At 41.5% G+C, this 16,691-nt stretch overlaps 1 protein-coding gene and 1 long non-coding RNA gene across 4 annotated transcripts in view; one reads left to right on the top strand and one right to left on the bottom strand.

The window, feature by feature from the left end:
* The window catches only part of cog6 (component of oligomeric golgi complex 6), a 22,311-nt gene extending 14,656 nt beyond the window's left edge, over positions 1-7,655 (top strand). Inside the window, exons 13-19 of one of the 2 annotated variants that reach the window (XM_049576151.1) lie at positions 209-326; positions 1,191-1,322; positions 1,647-1,814; positions 2,350-2,457; positions 4,128-4,181; positions 4,302-4,381; positions 7,095-7,655. In XM_049576151.1, the coding sequence (XP_049432108.1) occupies positions 209-326; positions 1,191-1,322; positions 1,647-1,814; positions 2,350-2,457; positions 4,128-4,181; positions 4,302-4,381; positions 7,095-7,242 (808 nt within the window). In that variant the 3' untranslated portion in view covers positions 7,243-7,655. Of the gene's footprint in view, positions 1-208; positions 327-1,190; positions 1,323-1,646; positions 1,815-2,349; positions 2,458-3,878; positions 4,007-4,127; positions 4,182-4,301; positions 4,382-7,094 lie in introns of those variants that run through there. The other variant, XM_049576152.1, reaches the window with a different exon arrangement.
* LOC125888668 (uncharacterized) overlaps positions 1-16,691 on the bottom strand; it is a 17,643-nt gene extending 952 nt beyond the window's left edge. Inside the window, exons 1-3 of one of the 2 annotated variants that reach the window (XR_007449350.1) lie at positions 13,414-16,691; positions 4,272-4,417; positions 3,874-4,164 (exon numbers count right to left, since the gene is read on the bottom strand). This is a non-coding gene — a long non-coding RNA (uncharacterized LOC125888668). The remainder of the gene's footprint in view (positions 1-3,873; positions 4,165-4,271; positions 4,418-13,413) is intronic. The other variant, XR_007449349.1, reaches the window with a different exon arrangement.

Genomic DNA, 16,691 nt, shown 5'->3' with positions numbered 1-16,691 from the left:
ATGAAAACCTTTTTGTTTTGCACTGTCAGCTGGACTGAACAAGCAATTTAAAAATGTCACTTTGGGCTTTTAGAGCTTGTGACAAGCATTTTCTGCTGTATTTTGATATTTTTAGATTAAACTTTCTCTTTTTTTGTTGAATCAGGAAAATAACATGATTAATAATGCAGTCCTAACTGACCTGTCCACATTTTTTATCTTTGTCCAGCTCTATCATTGGGACCAGTGTGGCCTCCTTGCTCATCACTATTGAAGAAATGCACATTCTCAGCAAAAAGATGTTCTTCAATAGCCTGAGCCTTCATGCAAGCAGGCTCATGGACAAGGTAGAAGTAGGGTGATGTCTATTTGATTAATCCACGATCTTGTTCTCTCTCATACAGTTGTAAGGAAAGTGACATTTAGGAAAACAATGCTGTCAACCTGAGGAAGAGACAGAAGCAGAGGAAGACGCAGCTCTGTTTTTAAAGTAGGGACGGTTCGCAATGTTCTTTCATAAAATCGCTTAAATGACAGTGCAGAAGTTCAGTATTGCACCCTGCGGACACACATTGTGTATTTCAGCTCTGCGTCTAAACCCTCAAAGACAACAAGGCTATTTCTGAAGCACTTATGCTTGTAAACAGTTTCAGCCTGCTCGCCACAGCATCGAAATGGCGCTAGCTGCCAAAAAACACCAAACTTGTTACCGTTAAGTCAAATTGCCATCCAAATATACCTCAGCACGAGCAGGAGCTCTTCCACATAACACGCTGACTGTGTCCAGATCAATAGCAGTTACAAGAATTATCCCTGTAGCTTGGTGTTAATCAAATTTGAGGCCCTCAGGGTTTTGGTGTCAATTCGAGCTAATGCCAGGAACACAGCCTTCTCATAATTTGCTCTATTAGGTGGACAACGGTGGCTGGGCTCAGTTCTGTGTTGTGTATCCAGAAGCCAATGAAATCAAAACCCTCTTCATTAAACAAAAAAGCTCAACAGACTCTGAACAAGCTGCGGCTCAGAGTAGCAGCAGGAAGCAGTTGTATATTCAGTCTATCATGCTGCTCATTAGGGATGTTTAATGCTTTGATAATGTTGTGAGGGCTGCTTGTCTCGGTGAAAGCTACAGCCCACACGCAACTAACCTCTTCAAGAATAACTTTGCTCTTTTGCTCTGTCTCTTCTTTTCATCCTGTCTGCCTTGGCAGGTGGAGCTGCCTCCTGCAGACCTGGGACCTACAGCCTCCCTCACTCAGACCCTGTCCCTCCTCAGGGAGGTGCTGGCCTCCCACGACTCATCAGTAGTTCCTCTGGATGCCCGCCAGGCTGACTTTGCACAGGTAAAATCTGGCCTAAATGCCTGAATTCACAGCAGCTTTAAAAAAAAAAAAAAAAAAAAAAAAAGTGACAGATGTTGCAACATTTTTTCTGTTTCTGGTTTTAAATTTATTTATTTGTTTGCAATAAAATCTTGTAAGCAGGTGAACATTGAAAAAAAAAGTTATAAAAAGTCAAATTTGTCTTCCCTTCTTGTCATATTGTAACCATGCTGTTTCTCTTAAATTAATAGAATATAAATGTGATAATATTTGCTTTAGTCACCCGTTAATCAAAGTCAGTGAGTTTTTCACACATCTGGCTCTGTCTTATTTTGTCTTTACCAGGTCCTCTCTTGCATCTTGGATCCCCTGCTGCAGTTATGCACTGTGTCAGCCAGTAACCTCGGCACTGCTGATATGGCTACCTACATGGTCAACTCACTGTATGTCATGAAGACAACCCTTGCTCTCTTTGAGTTCACTGACAAGAGGCTTGAGATGCTCGAGTTCCAGGTCTGTCCTAACTGCAAGCATTTATCAAAAAAATAATAGTGAATCAGACAATTAAAATAATAATTTTCCCATGTTTTAAGTATTTATTTACATTTCATTACAATTACTCAAGGGCATGAAAATAATAATGAGAGACCACACCTTAGTTGGCCACTACAAACTGAGTCATGAAACACTAATGTTATCTAACATTAGAACTCAGCTTATGGTCATTATCTGTGCTGAAAGAGTATTGTTCATTGAAAAGAGTTAATTATTCTCGTTCCTTTCATTAAAGCCCATAGAGCCAAAATCTTTTATTAAAAGGATTTCATTTGCTGTCTCACAGAAGGGTGTGCGTCATGTATTGTTGTTCATGCTCAAATGCGCCATCTATCCTCTATTTTTAGCATGTCTTTTGTAATTGAGCACCACAAGAGCTCCTGTGGAAGTTTCATTATCAATAGCACAGCGGTTCTCTATTAACCACAAGTACCACTGGCTCACAATGCAGGCTTGGACTGGATTTTAAGCCACTCTCTCCCACATTTTCTAGATCGAGGCTCACCTTGACACTCTGATCAACGAGCAGGCATCCTACGTGTTGACCAGAGCTGGACTGAGTTACATCTACAGCTGTGTCCAACAGCATGATGCTGAGCAGGTCTCTGATGGAACACTTCACTACACATACACATGCACTCACTCATGATGTTATAGAACTGTGGATTTTTTTCCACATTTCTCCTGTTCGACTACCTAATGTTCCTCCTCTTTTTTGTATTGCACAGGCCCTAACATTACAGCTTACTCTACCTTTTTGGCTCTACACCAGCTATTGCTGTGCTTCCCACATGACCAATGTCTTTATTAGGGCATAATACTATTTCAGTCGCATGTTCAGATGAGAAAGGGACAGAGGGAAGCAGATCACATTATGTTCTATTACAAATATTATAGCTTCTTCCAAATTGTCCTGTGCAGATGAGAGAGCTGATGCCCCAGAGCCTTCTTCGCTTTATGTAACACGCTTTGCCAGTGGACTGACTGAGACCCATAGTTGTGGCTTAGCATGCGAGTCTTGAAACCCTGGGTCATGTCAGGACACACCACACCCTGCTGCTGCAGCTCAACGCAAAGCTCAATCAAGAACTGTCATTCTTCTGCAGACTACCTCTCTCCTCGGGTGGCCTGTCTTGGGTTTTCTTTAAATAGTCTTCTGTTTGAAAAGATTAAGTCTAGCTGTCCACACTCGACGGCATACCAGATGTGAACGACTGAACAGAATCCCCAGGTTTATTTTAGACTTTTCAGGTTTACTTTCACTATCGGCTTAACGTTTTCTCCCTGTAATTTTCTATGATTCATCAGATGAACAAGTCAAACACAAGAAAACAGTGATTAAAACAACACTGGCTTATAGCAAGCAGATGAGTCTGCAGGCTCATAGCATGTTTGTTAATGTGCCCATTTCCCCATAAAATCTCCCAAGGTGCTGCACTGAAGCTTTGACCCTTGCACTGCCTTCTATTTGCTGCTTTTAATGTTGGCAATTTAGGCATTTAAGCTCGACTTAATGTTGCCATTCTGGATAATCAGTGTGAGCTAATTGCTTTAAAGGTACCCGCTGGTGTGTTCACAAAGCCAGTCATATCTTTACCTATCAAGATTAAGGGTGGGAATTTCTCTTGTTTATTTTATTATTAAATCACCAACATTATGAACCTATGACGTGCTACCACAACCCATGACATCAAACTGATGTTTAACCAACCAGTCAGCCATAAACAGTAAGCAAGCATGATACAAGAGACATTATTTATATTTATTGAGATAAAGTGGCATTATATTATTATTATACAGGTCATTATTTTTCAGCCCTGTTGTTTTTTTTGTTGTTTTTTTTGTTTGGTAGTTTGTCTCATAAAGAATATGAAGGTGTGAGACAAATGATGTGTTGTTGTTTTAAAATTCTCTTATAGTTTCATTGTTTAGGATTTAGAAAGATACGTTTGCAGAAACAAAATATATTTTCTGTAGTGTACAATCGCCTGAAAAATAATTGTTGTGTTTTGATTACCTTAGAATGAGGCGTTTATATCTACATAGGAAGCAGGTCCTCATCTACAGAGTCGCCATGTTTCACCGTGATGTTTCTACAATAGCCCAGAATGGACAAACCAAACACTGGCTCCAGATAGGGTCATTCATGTTTTTTTGCAAACCTGAATAAATGAATGACGGACCTCAGCCACTTGACTTTGGTTTGGTTCTGAGATCCAACACTGTGACCTTGAGTGGAATTCTAAGATGATGTTTCCTCTTCTGTCTCAGGGCCCTTTGTCCCTCCTTCCCAGCATGGACAGCTCTTCTGTGAAAGCAGCGATGGTGAGTTAAACTGTGTTTAACAATGAGGTGATTCTTCCTGCAGGACTCAGTAAATTTCCACCTAATGATTTGGATTCTTTGACTCATCACCTGCTCTTAACCCTCTTGCACGAACAACAGGTCCAGTTTGATCGGTACTTGTCGTCGCCTGACACGCTTGTGATGCCACAGCTCAACTTCCTGCTCAGCGCAGCCATCAAGTGAGTTCCTGTCCCTAGTGTTGACAGTAGATCTCCCTGTTTAGGAAAGAATAGCAAACATGCAATACTCAGGCTTTGTGGTAAATGTTTACAACATCACATGGTGTTTCAACAGGGTAAAGAGCATATTCAGAGTGATAAAAATAGAACAGGAGCGTTGGCCTAATCATGTTCAACATTCATTAGTTTCCGAGATGTAATACGATCATTACTGCATTCCAAACAAAACACTCAACTAAATGCACGGGGAGTTTGGATGTTAAATTGCTAAAGCCACCAACACATTGAGAGAGTGGTCAGCAGGACTGCCTGTATTTGTCTTACTGATCAGAAAATGCGAATGCTTTTAGCTCAATCCAGCTGCTACATTGGAGGGCTCTTTCTATGAGTCACGTTTACTGGGAAGTGCAGCAGGCTTGAGGAGCACTCTGTACCTCAGGTTAATGTTCTCTATTAATGGACATGGGAGGACTGATGGGCAGGACGCCATTAATTAGCTTCTGGTCCATTTCTCACTCACACTCGTTCCCTGAAATCATTCCTCCTCTTTGTCTTTCGCTCTCTCTCTTTCCCACTGTCTCTCAAGTCTGCTTCTCTGCTCACCTAAATACACAAAAACACCCTCCAGCACTCTGAAAACACTCCTGGAGTGCACAAATAATGGGAATGTACTTTTAGTCTCCCGTTGTTTCACATTTCGCATTAGCGCACTTGCTGCAGAGTAAGGTGTTGTACACAGCACTATGGTTCTGTTCTCTGTGGGCCAATTAAAAATATGGATCTCAAGAGCCTGAGTTGGATACAACTGAGGCTCTCCCACTGTGTCCTTGAGCCCTCTCACTGGGCTCTTCAGTCACACTGTTGCATCCTCCATTTGTACTCCACTGCAAGAAATAGTCACATTATGTCCAATCTCAGAACCCACTGATAATCAGTTTGACGACAATAAGCCCCTGGGGTCCACTGTCAGTATTTTGGGCCATTCACGTGTAGCCTGCGGAGAGCTGGACCAAGACTTGCTCTTCTGTGTTCCGGCCATTTCAGCTAATCGCCATAAACTGAAATTGGCAAATTAATGCAGATAAATTTGAAAAACATCAGATTGTCAGACAACACCTAGAATGCTATTGGGCTGAATTGCTGGGGAGATGGGCGTCTGGAGTACTTTGCTCAGCCTGCTGCCCCCGCGACATGGCCTCGGAAAAGTGGTTGAAAATGGATGGATGGATGGATGGATAGATAGATAGAGATGATAGCTAATGGGTTCCAAGATTGCATTCACACACAAACCTGACGGTCAGATGTGATTGTTCAGTACTAGTCAGATTAAAAACGGTCACCTGAATGCTTTTGATCTTGTCCTATAGAGTCTACGTACATATGCAAATAACTGTTTATAGAGACTGTACTATCTTCATTACTTAATGGTATATGGTTTTAATGGCAAATAACTTGATGAAAAACTAAAGAAGCAGAACAAGATATTCATTCATTTTCTGTGACCACTTATCCTGTTGCGGGGCTGGAGCCTATCCTAACTGACATTGGGTGAGAGGCAGGGTACACCCTGGACAGGTTGCCAGACTATCACAGGGCTGACACATAGAGACAGACAACCATTCACACTCACATTCACACCTACTGTCAGTTTATTATTATTATCAGACTCAAGGTTCATACTAAAAAACATACAACACTCAATACATAAAAACAGATCACTCAGTCAATTAACAACATATCCTAGACATAAGAGATTTTTAAAATAATAAACACATTCAAAAAGAATAGAAAGACGGGAAAAAAAATGTCAATTCAGAGTCACCAATTAATCTAGCCTTTGTGTCTTTGAACTGTGGAGGAAGCCAACGTACCCGGGTAAAACCCACGCTGACATGGGGAGAACATGCAAACTCAGCACAGAAAGGATGCAAATCCCCCCAACCCTCTTGCTGTGAGCCGACAATGCTAACTGCTGCACCACTGTGCCGTCAGAACAGAATATGTTGTTTCTAATTAGATTTCTATAAAAAATACTACAAGTGACTCATAAATCAGTGTGGCCTTAAAGTAAATGACAAAGAAAATCAAGCTGTGACTGTCGTGTTGATGACAGCTCAAAAATATAAAATGTATTAATATGTAGGATTAGTTGAGAGCTTGGAAAAATCAAATGTTTTGCATTTTTGTTTGACTAAAACAGGTAATTGCTTACCAGAACAGTTGACAAATAATTTTCTTTTAGTTGACTAATTGTTGCTGCACTAAAGATAAATAAAAATCTGTATGATATGAACTGAATTTGATTTGAAACGGCAGAGACTGATCTAGAAATCCATGAAACTGAAAACAATTTTAGATTGAAAGATGGCTGCAAATCTGATTAGAGGGACTCTTTTTGTTGCTCCAGCAGCACATGTTCCTGTGGCTGACACACTTGTACATTTATGCTGTGATTTGTAACCGTAGATGGCAGTATGCACCACATACTGCTGCTCATTGTTTTGACACAGCAGGGGCACACAATGGTCACTGAACAAAAAAAAAGTAATTAGGACAAATTCTTACTCATGGCTAACTTATTCAGCTGTTGATCAGTGACTAATCACAGCACAGCTCTGCTCGTCTGATTTAGACTAGAAATGTTGTAATTTAAAGGCCCACTCACTGCTGCCACTTTGTTTTGTGATTCTAAAAGTTTTATCTGTTTGTGCAGGGAGCAGATTTTTCGTCAGTCCACAGAGCTGGTGTGCAGAGCGTATGGAGAGGTTTACACAGCGCTGACCAGCCCAGCTAACAGCTACAAAGACCCAGAGAACCTGCTACCCAGATCACCTCAGCAGGTTCAGACCTTGCTGTCCTGAGAGACACTTATGTCCCACCTGTTTGATCACAAAAACACGAGGTGAGCCCCATCAAAGGACCACCAGCAGGTTATTTAAAGAGCTGTGTAATTTGTACAGCATAATAACACAAATGTATATAACCGTAGTTGTTAAGGTGGGGTTCTTTGTGGGAAATGTGGGCTGTGTGCTGACCTCAGAGACAGACACTCCTGTGTGCCAGGAGAAAAGAACATTATATGTGTATGATCCATTTACTTTCACTGCAGTAGGCAGTCAGCTTATTATTTTTCTCTCTGTGAACCACATATGCCTCCTCCTTTCTGTCTGTTTTCACGCCATGTACTCTGTTTATTTAATTATGCTCTATAGGTGTACAAAACAATGTATTTTTATTGAAAAACTGAGCATTACATAAAAAGAAAAAGACTTCATTTAAGAGGCTTGTCTTATTTTTCCACACTTACGAGTAGGCAGTAAATTTCAGCCACTATGTTAAGAGGAACCTCAGAAGTTGTGTTTATTTTAATCTCAACTGTTTTGAGTTGTAGAGATAAAATGGAAAATGTGTCTTACCCTCTCTTTTGGCTTTTCAGAAAATGTCTACAATGCTGACTAAGATTTATAAACAAGACTGTAATGACGCTGGAAGCAGTCATTTACCCTTATTTCTACATTTCTTTGACCATTTAAAACACATTATGTTGTGTCAGATGGAGTAAAAATGTTGAATTTAACATTAGCAGAGCATTAAGCTCGACAGCGATTTTTGGATTTGTGGACATAAGTACTTACTTATTTACAATGTTCTATCTTTTGGGCTCAATACACTTAATATTTTTTTTATATTTAAAGCAGTCAGAAGGAGTTTTTAAGTGGTTATGAAACAGTTTGAATTTAATAAAGATGCCTTCATATGACCTATGTAAGCAAACATGATGATCAGCAAGAAGACTGGCTGTTTCTATATACTGTAGTTATTCTTTATGCCTGTCTGCGGCTGAGATCATTAAAGAGAAAAGAAAAGAAATGACAAAAAACAAACTAAAAGGAGCAGTCAGGGAACACAGGCAAAAACACAAGTCAACCTTGACCGCTCATAGAACAGATGGAGAGAATTGCAGGATTTGAGAGGATACCATTCCTGAATTGGCCCTCTTCATCATTAAACTGTGGCTACTTAAAAGATAATATAATATTGTCGTTGAAGTAGCCACAGTTTAAGCACATGCAGTACAGTTGATCCCAATAGTGATCCCAATCTCTTTCAAAAGTAAAACTCCACAGCATTGGATTGTTGTGACACGATGGCCTATAAATGTCAAATCAGTGAAAATCTGACACCACCCAGCCCACGTAATCCCCAATAAAGCAGAACTGAAACAGTAAAGATAAGTGAATATTGATCCGGTCTGTTGTTATGGTATCTGGCCTGAGAGGCAGCATTTCATTTCTGCTATCTGACATCAAGGTTCATGGCAGCAGGCCTGATCTTGGCAGCACTGCCAGCTCTGAGGCCCAGGATTTCCCCAGCTCACCGGATGTTACTCAGATATCATTGGCCAGGACATTGAGTACTGGGAATAAATGGAATACCACAAAGTTCAGCATCTGGACAGGCGCTCTTGAGTCCTTTAAATAGACTGGTTCTCTCTTCCAGTTCTGCTTGGCTCCGCTTGGATACAAGTTGGATCATTGAGTGGTTTTACTCAGCACTCTGGCAGAAAGTCGGATGATGTTTGAGAAGCAGGATTATTGAATAACAACATAATGTCCAGTGCACGCCCTCACTTACTCAGCTTCACATCAGTTGTGTGTGAATACATGTGGGCCTTCACAGATCAGCATGTGAGAGCTTTTTTGTACCGGTGGCTGTATTAATGAGTTAGCAGATGTCAGAGGTGATGGAGTCACCACTTAGAGGCAGGTAGTGGTGAGCAGGGTGGCAAACATTCATCCCATCATCCGCTCCATATGACAGCGGTCACCAAGCTTTTGCCTGCTGAAGCATGAGACCAGCAGGAATCTGGGTTAAAGGATAATATTGAGTTTTTTCCCCCCTCCCTCTCGCTCCAGTGACTGGTGATTAATGTCGATCCAGAGCTAACAACTTGAGTCTTATCTATTGCCTCAGCAGAAACTCTGAAAGTAAAATGACTCACACCAATGCACAGCTTACTGAATTAATGCTGCTCTTTCTCTACGTTCATGCGTAGAAATGTCATGAGTTGCTTCCTCCCTCGGAAATGAATCATCAGCTCTTCAAAGGAGGATTTGGTAACTCGTATAACAAGAGGAATGAGGGTTTTATTAGGGCTGGACAATACACCCATATTATATTAATATCATGATATGAGACTAAATATTGTAGTAGATTTTGGATATTGTAATACTGTAAGTGTTGGCTGCATAACAGGATGTAATGCCATTTTCTGAACTTACCAGACTGCTCTAGCTGTTGCCTTTACCCACATCGTCATTATATATCCATTACTGATGATTATTTATCAAAAATCATGTGACATCAATGTGTAAATATTTGTAAAAGCACCAATAGTCAAGACTACAAAAGAGTGCAGTAGGAACAAGTTCTAAAATCCGGAAATGAGTTTGCATTTTAGCACTCCTGGTTCCCTCGTCTCGAAGTCAGTGGGTTTTTTTAATTAGTTTTTTGGTTAGCTGCCTGAAATAAGGTCTGTGGTTATCACAAGCTTAAGAGACTTTGGTGTTTCGTTCTACCACATAAAGAACCCCCCAACTGCTTGGAGTGCCTGTCATGGGCAGCCCCACTCTGACATCTCTCCGCTAAGTGCATGTATAGGTCCTGTTTGTGCATGTGTGTTCGGACCTGTGTGTAATTGACAACAGAGTGAAAAAATTGAATTTCCCCTCGGGATTAATAAAGTATGTTAAATTAAATTAAATAGTTGCTTAACACCCCACTTGTAAATTTGGAAGTTTTTACGTGTCGTAGAAAAGGCGGTTGCTGTCAAGTGGCTTAATGAGACTACCGATTGTCATCACACTGAGTACGGCTTTTCAGCCTCAATGTGGTGGCGACGTGAAGTTGTGTGACTGTAGTGTAGATGGTTTATATTCTAACGTTAGCTTTACACTTCTGCAGATTGCATTTATGCTTCAAAATTCATGGAGGCGCTGTTAATTTGTGAAGATTATCTTGTTGAACAAAACCTACAAATAAACATCAGCCCTGCAGCACTCCATGTCATTGCAATGTTGATACTTAGGTATTTATTAAAACAAATATTGTTGTATTTGATTTACTCCATGTTGCTCAGCCCTAGCTTTTGTGTCACGGCATAGTGATGCTGTTCTAATGTGTTGCATTTAAGATACAGTTCAAATTCAAGACAAATGTGGGAAGAGCTACCTTTTGATTTAGCCCTTGATAATTTTACTGTGTATCTATCTTTAATGGACAGAGTGATGGATTTCACTGTATTAACTGAGTAGACCAATGACACGTTATTTATAGCTAATTTGTCCTTGATAGGATGCTGCCATCATGTCGCTGATACAGTTTTCCTAACAGGTCAACTGTCAACGCTGTAGTTTAGTCACAATACTGGACTTTCTAACTTGAATACAGTACCTTAAAAAATATGATATTCAATACCATTTTCAATGTCGAGTAAATACTGACATTAAAGGTATAATTTTTTTGTATTATTATATTTTCTCTGTTAGTAGCAGAGAACAGCAGAATAACTGTAGTAAACATTAACAATAAGGCGCAGCTGGCATTGGTATATCAATACTGCGGAAAATGAATATTAAAATCATCAGTGGCGTGCACAGACCTTTTGAAGGACAGGGGCGAAAAGAAAAAAAAGGGCACATACAGCGCGTTTTCGCCACTGAAGAGGGCACTAAGTTCCGTGTGTTTTCGAGGACACTTTAGACATGTTTATATGTTATGCAAATGGCACATTATATAGCCTTAAAACAGACTAACTAGACAGACTATTCAAGTTAGTTTGTAGTTAGCATCAGCATCCGCGAGAACTGTGTAGATTCAATGTTGGACTGTGAAGAACACACAGAGACATGGATGTATGAAAGAAATAAATCCCTTGCAGGGTCTGGGGGTCCTCCCCCAGAAAATTTTCAATTAATTAGATGCCATTTCCTGTATTCTAGTGCATTTTAACACCATATTAGCACCAGATAATCCAAACTGGTTCTGTGAGATATAGTTCTGGCTCAATATAGATCAAAAAAGGGCCCAACATAAAAGTCATTGCAACAGTAATGTTTTTACTACCCAAAAGGGCAGTTTATCATGTTTTAACCAGCCAAGAGGGCACTTTAGCACGTGTTTTGGCTCCTAGGAGGGCACTTTGGCTGCCAAGAGGGCACTTTAGCACGTGTTTTGGCTCCTAGGAGGGCACTTTGGCTGCCAAGAGGGCACTTTAGCGTGCGTTTTGGCTCCCAGGAGGGCACTTCAGCCCACGTTTTGGGCCCACCCCCACCACCCCCCCGTGCACACCACTGAAAATCATTACAATTAGTCAGGATTAGTCACTGTTGGTATTTTTCTTGGCAGTGACACCACAGTTCAGGTGAAATGCCTTCTCTTCCCACGCAGATAACGTCCTGTCCTATAGGAAGCTGTTAAGGAATCAATGACGAAATAATGGACTTTGTGCCACTACAACGTAGGAACGCTGCAAGAACACTGCAAGGTGTACAACGTTAATGCGTTATCTGTTTTGATTGCATTTTTTATTTAACAAACTGTGCTGTACTTGCAGATTATGGACAGTTGCATCACGCCCTGCCCCCTTGTTAAACATTGAACAAAATCTTTTTACAAGATGAGATGTGTTCAACCCTGCAAGTCTAATTTATCAGTCATTATGTGTAACATGGTCAATACTTGGAGAATGCTTTGTTTATGGATTTTATCACCTCAGCCAAATTCTTGGTTTGAATTGAGTCACCCATCCCCCTCACTCCTAACATACCTTATTAAGCCCATTGGAACATTAGTTATGTAACATGCTCTCCATGTTTTGTGCAGCGACTTCTTCAAGCACGGGGCATGGTCATCCATCTTATTATGAAGCTCAAATATCTCCTATCTCATATCAATACAACTCCTAATTATTTCTCCACATCGCCTTTATTATTGTGAAAGGTTACCTCATGTCAAAGCTCTTTCTCTTTGGAGGCTATTATGTAATTTGTCTATTAGCACAGGAAGGGGGACACTGTGAAGTACTGACCTGAAACGCTAGTGCACAGTAATTAATTTTCTTTTCTGATTCTCTGCTGTTCCCATCACCCTAATCAGCATTTCACTCAGTGCACTCAACACAACACAAGGCTCCAGAAACTTCAAAACTGCCTCAAAAGTCACCATTTGCCGCTCGTGATTTTGGCACACAAGACACGGTTATTAATGCACGTCCATCTGGCACTGCTATTGACAGGCATACTCCCTGGCTGACCAGATGCATGTCCAGGTGGCCTGATAAACAAAGCATATCAGAGACACTAACAGCACAGTGTTTGGTTAGTTGTGGGATGAGAGGAGAGCGCAGAGATGACTGGCTCTCTCCGGCCAAAGATTAGCCAATGATGGAGCTGCCTTGCCCTCACGCTGTTGGAAAAGGTTGGACCCCCCGATGGTGCCCCAGAATGCTTGTACAGTATTGCGTGTGGCTGTGATACTCCATTGTGTAAGCTTTTCCTCCCAGCAGAAACATGTTTGCTTTTGCTGGTATGAACACTTTGTACAGAGTCCTGGGCAGAGCACAACCATATTCAGTGATTTCCGAATTGTTTCACTTATGGCCAGATCTGTCCTGTGTTGTTATTAGATTTTATTCCCCCATGAAAAATATTTTTTTTCCTCTGGCATCTTACAAAGTTGCATGCGTCACAAAAGAGCGTTTTTTGAATATGATAAACCAAGAGGTGGTCAGAAACGTGTACTTACTTTGCTTGCAGATATTAAGTATAATAACAAATGAATCTATTAAACGTTTGTTTTTGCCAAACCGTTTTAAGATCACCAGGTTTGCCACTAGCACACGACAAAACCCGGGAACCTGACAGACAGACAGACAGACCTATTCACACTAACAGAATAGAGAACAAACATGTAACAAATTCGCCATGACTAATGCCTCTGAGTTATCCAACATGCTGTCAATCATTACTCACACAGAGAGCACTGTCGCCGCTCTCGTTGGTCCGAATGTGGCCCTGCTGTGCACTTCTTCAAAGCACAGTCCCGTGACTCCCATCCTGAGGCAACAGACCAGGGCCGAGCTGTGTTTGGTGCAGGAGAGGGAGAAAGGCAGTGTCTACAGGGACAGGGGTTGTTCTTGTCGCCGGGGTCACGGCCACAGACCCAGTCACCCCACTTTCATGTGCCCCTGCTCAGGGACAGTAAACAAACATGGCTGTGAGCACAAAGGTATAGCGACATTACACACTGTTGTGTTTTGACGCCAGAGTGCCAGGAAGGTAATGCAACTTTAGGAGGCTGTGATCCAGTGAAAGGTGGCAACATCTACATTGGTTCTGTCGCACTACCTTTTGTATATTTATGGTAAACAGTTTCACAGTTTCTGGCTGAAAGCATTCTCATAATTAACCCCATTTTTGTAGAGTACCTCTGAACAAGTAGCATCCACACACCAAATAATGGCATTTCTGAATAGTCACAATAACCATATTGTGTTTCTGGTTCATGCAGTGCCTATACCATAATCCTACCAATAAAGGTAATGCTAAATTAAAATTTAGCATCAGATTCAACAAGTTAACACCACATTTCCTGTAAGTCCATTTGTTTTTTGTAGTGACGTAGATGTTACAGCTGACCCTGGCCTTGTCTGTGATCGTTCCTCCATCCAAAGTATTTTGTTTTTGCGTTTGTGAACATGATAAAAATGTTTTTCCCCCTTTTACTTCAGACTTTCCGTAATTCCAAAATCAATACGAAATGGCATTTTGTTGTGGATATTGTGACTCTCCTACTGTCTTGGAGCTGTTCTGGTCAACTTCAGTAGTCAGTCAGCTTACATGTGAGAGTTGTCAGCTGATTATGCTCACCTATGCCTGCAGGCTGTAACAGATGGGCCCTGGTTTTTCATTATGCTAACTTATTCAACCCCGCATCCTCTCTCCTCCCATGACCCGGACATTGTTCTCCCCCCCTCCCGCCATCATGGAGGAACTTCCAGTCACTTAAATGTACCTCTAGGAGAGGAGTGAGGAGGCTTCTGGAGGGGGCTGATGTGAGGAAATACAGGTGTATCCTATGTAAAAGTGGCGTGACGTATAATTTCCACACCCCCACATGTGCCACAGCACGTCATAAGTAACTGATGTTTCTTAATACTGACGCTATGGAACCAAGGATTTCTTATCTCTCTCTCACATCCTCGTTGGGAGGAGCTAAGACTTGAGGTGAAGGAAGCAAGGAGACAAGTCAGCGTTATGAAAACAATTCCACGTGTCTCTCCTTTCCTACAGCTGATGTCCACCATACATCATTGTCGGTTTTGCACCTTCGACGCCTCCACAGCACACATGACACACATTCTTTCATTACAGAGATTGCTGATCAACCCACTCCATTGTCGCTTTTGTGTTAAGCTTAGTTTAATAAATTGTTGGTTTTAAGTGAATCCCTTGTGTGGCCTCCCTCCTGTTTGTTAAAGATATGAATGCGCACAAGTTTTCAGGTTTTTCCGACACAGAAATGAATATGAGAATTAGAGTATTGCTTCACTGTTTCTTCTTTCAAACAGGGAACGCAAGAAATGAGGAGAAAACTCAGTGGTACAGCTGCAGTGTGTGTGTGTGTGTGTGTGTGTGTGGTTGGTAGGAGGTGTGGGGGTGGTTGCACAGGAACAGCACCAGAGGCCTAAGAGGGGAAGGAGCGAGCCCCAGTTACTGAGTAACCCAGAGCAGCAGTCCCATACTCACCTTTCCCCTAATAGCCCTTCACCTTCCGAACCACGTGAAGTGGGCCTGTATGCTGACTCCCCATAGTGTGCACTCAAACACACACATACACACACACACCAAGAAAGCTTAGCTAGTGACAGAGAATCCCAGCAGCACACACTTGCAGGAGCATTAAGTAGATGTTTCCTTGAACAGCAGAAGAAGCAAAATAGCAGCAGCTGAAAGGTGGACTATGTGTTATTTTTACTGTCCAACACCACGAAAGGACCAGAGTGTACTGTGTCTATTAAGATTTGACTCGGTTGTTGGTCAGTACTTATGACTCAACACTTGCCACTGTGCACAGATTTAAAACTCACTTTCACACACTTTACAGCCCCGGCACACGAAAACACTGGGTGCTGTTGGGCCATGTGTGATGTTTGCTGTTTGATCAAAGCATTTGGCTTTAGTCAGTCCTCATCAGTGACCTTTTCGGCAGATTGTGCATTTTGAATTGATATAGAGGCAGCTGGCATTAGCATTTAATTAAGTTTCTTCTTGTTACGCCTCTAATGTTTATTTTGGGCTGAGAATGCTATTAACTATAAATTAATCTTTTTATCAGATGAATTTGCAACTAGTATCCTGAGCACATGTCAGATTTTCTGTGGTTTACTAGTTTGTTTTGTGTATCTCTCTGCAATGTTTGTTGGCAGACCCATGTACGCTACTCACCAGTTATGCAGGCACAGAACGTATGTATGTGTCAGCAGCAAACTGACTATAGCGTCTATAGCATTCGCCATGTACTCAAGTGCAACTTTTAATAGAAGGTATAAGGAAGTGCATCCATTGGTCTTTGCAAGTGCTAGTTCATTCAGGTTGGCTGATAGATTGCCATGAGCCAAAATCACAAAACATTACGGCTGTGAAAACTTGACAAAATAGGGGGCAACCTTGAGCTCACCTGGAAAAGGATTATCATTCCAGTGGCTGCATTTATATTGAGTTTCTTCTGCATGATTGAATGGATTTTCTGTTCGCTAAAAACTTTCATTTTGAACTTGAAACATCATTATTTACGCCACTTACAGGCCACCATAGCCATAGGAGCAGAATGGTAGGTAAGGCACAACTGAACTTTGTGGAGCACAGCTGAATATGGCTGTACGGAGAAGTGTGTGGGAATGTGTTCACCACTGTGTCAGCAGAAAGCCACTCCTTCCCATTGTAGCGGCTGAATGAGTAAGATGTCAATGGAAAGTATGAGTCACTAGACCTACAACTCACAACAATAATATTTAGCATGAGCAAGGAACTCGGAGCAGTCTGCAGAAGGTAGATTGGTGATTAGTGGCTTTATACGCAGACTGGGAGTGGCTGTGACAAAACTGCTGGCCTGACATCATTAATCCATCCCAGCCCACACACTCTCCATGCCAGAATGGTAAGGGAGGTACCGGTTGAAAGACAGGCTGCTAATTCAGTCCAGGGTGAGGAGCAGAACCAGAGTGATCCAGATCAGCCACACTGAAACC

Source organism: Epinephelus fuscoguttatus, linkage group LG5 (genome assembly GCF_011397635.1).
Source record: "Epinephelus fuscoguttatus linkage group LG5, E.fuscoguttatus.final_Chr_v1".
Classification (NCBI taxonomy): domain Eukaryota; kingdom Metazoa; phylum Chordata; class Actinopteri; order Perciformes; family Serranidae; genus Epinephelus; species Epinephelus fuscoguttatus.
This window is presented reverse-complemented; position numbering and strand designations above follow the sequence as displayed.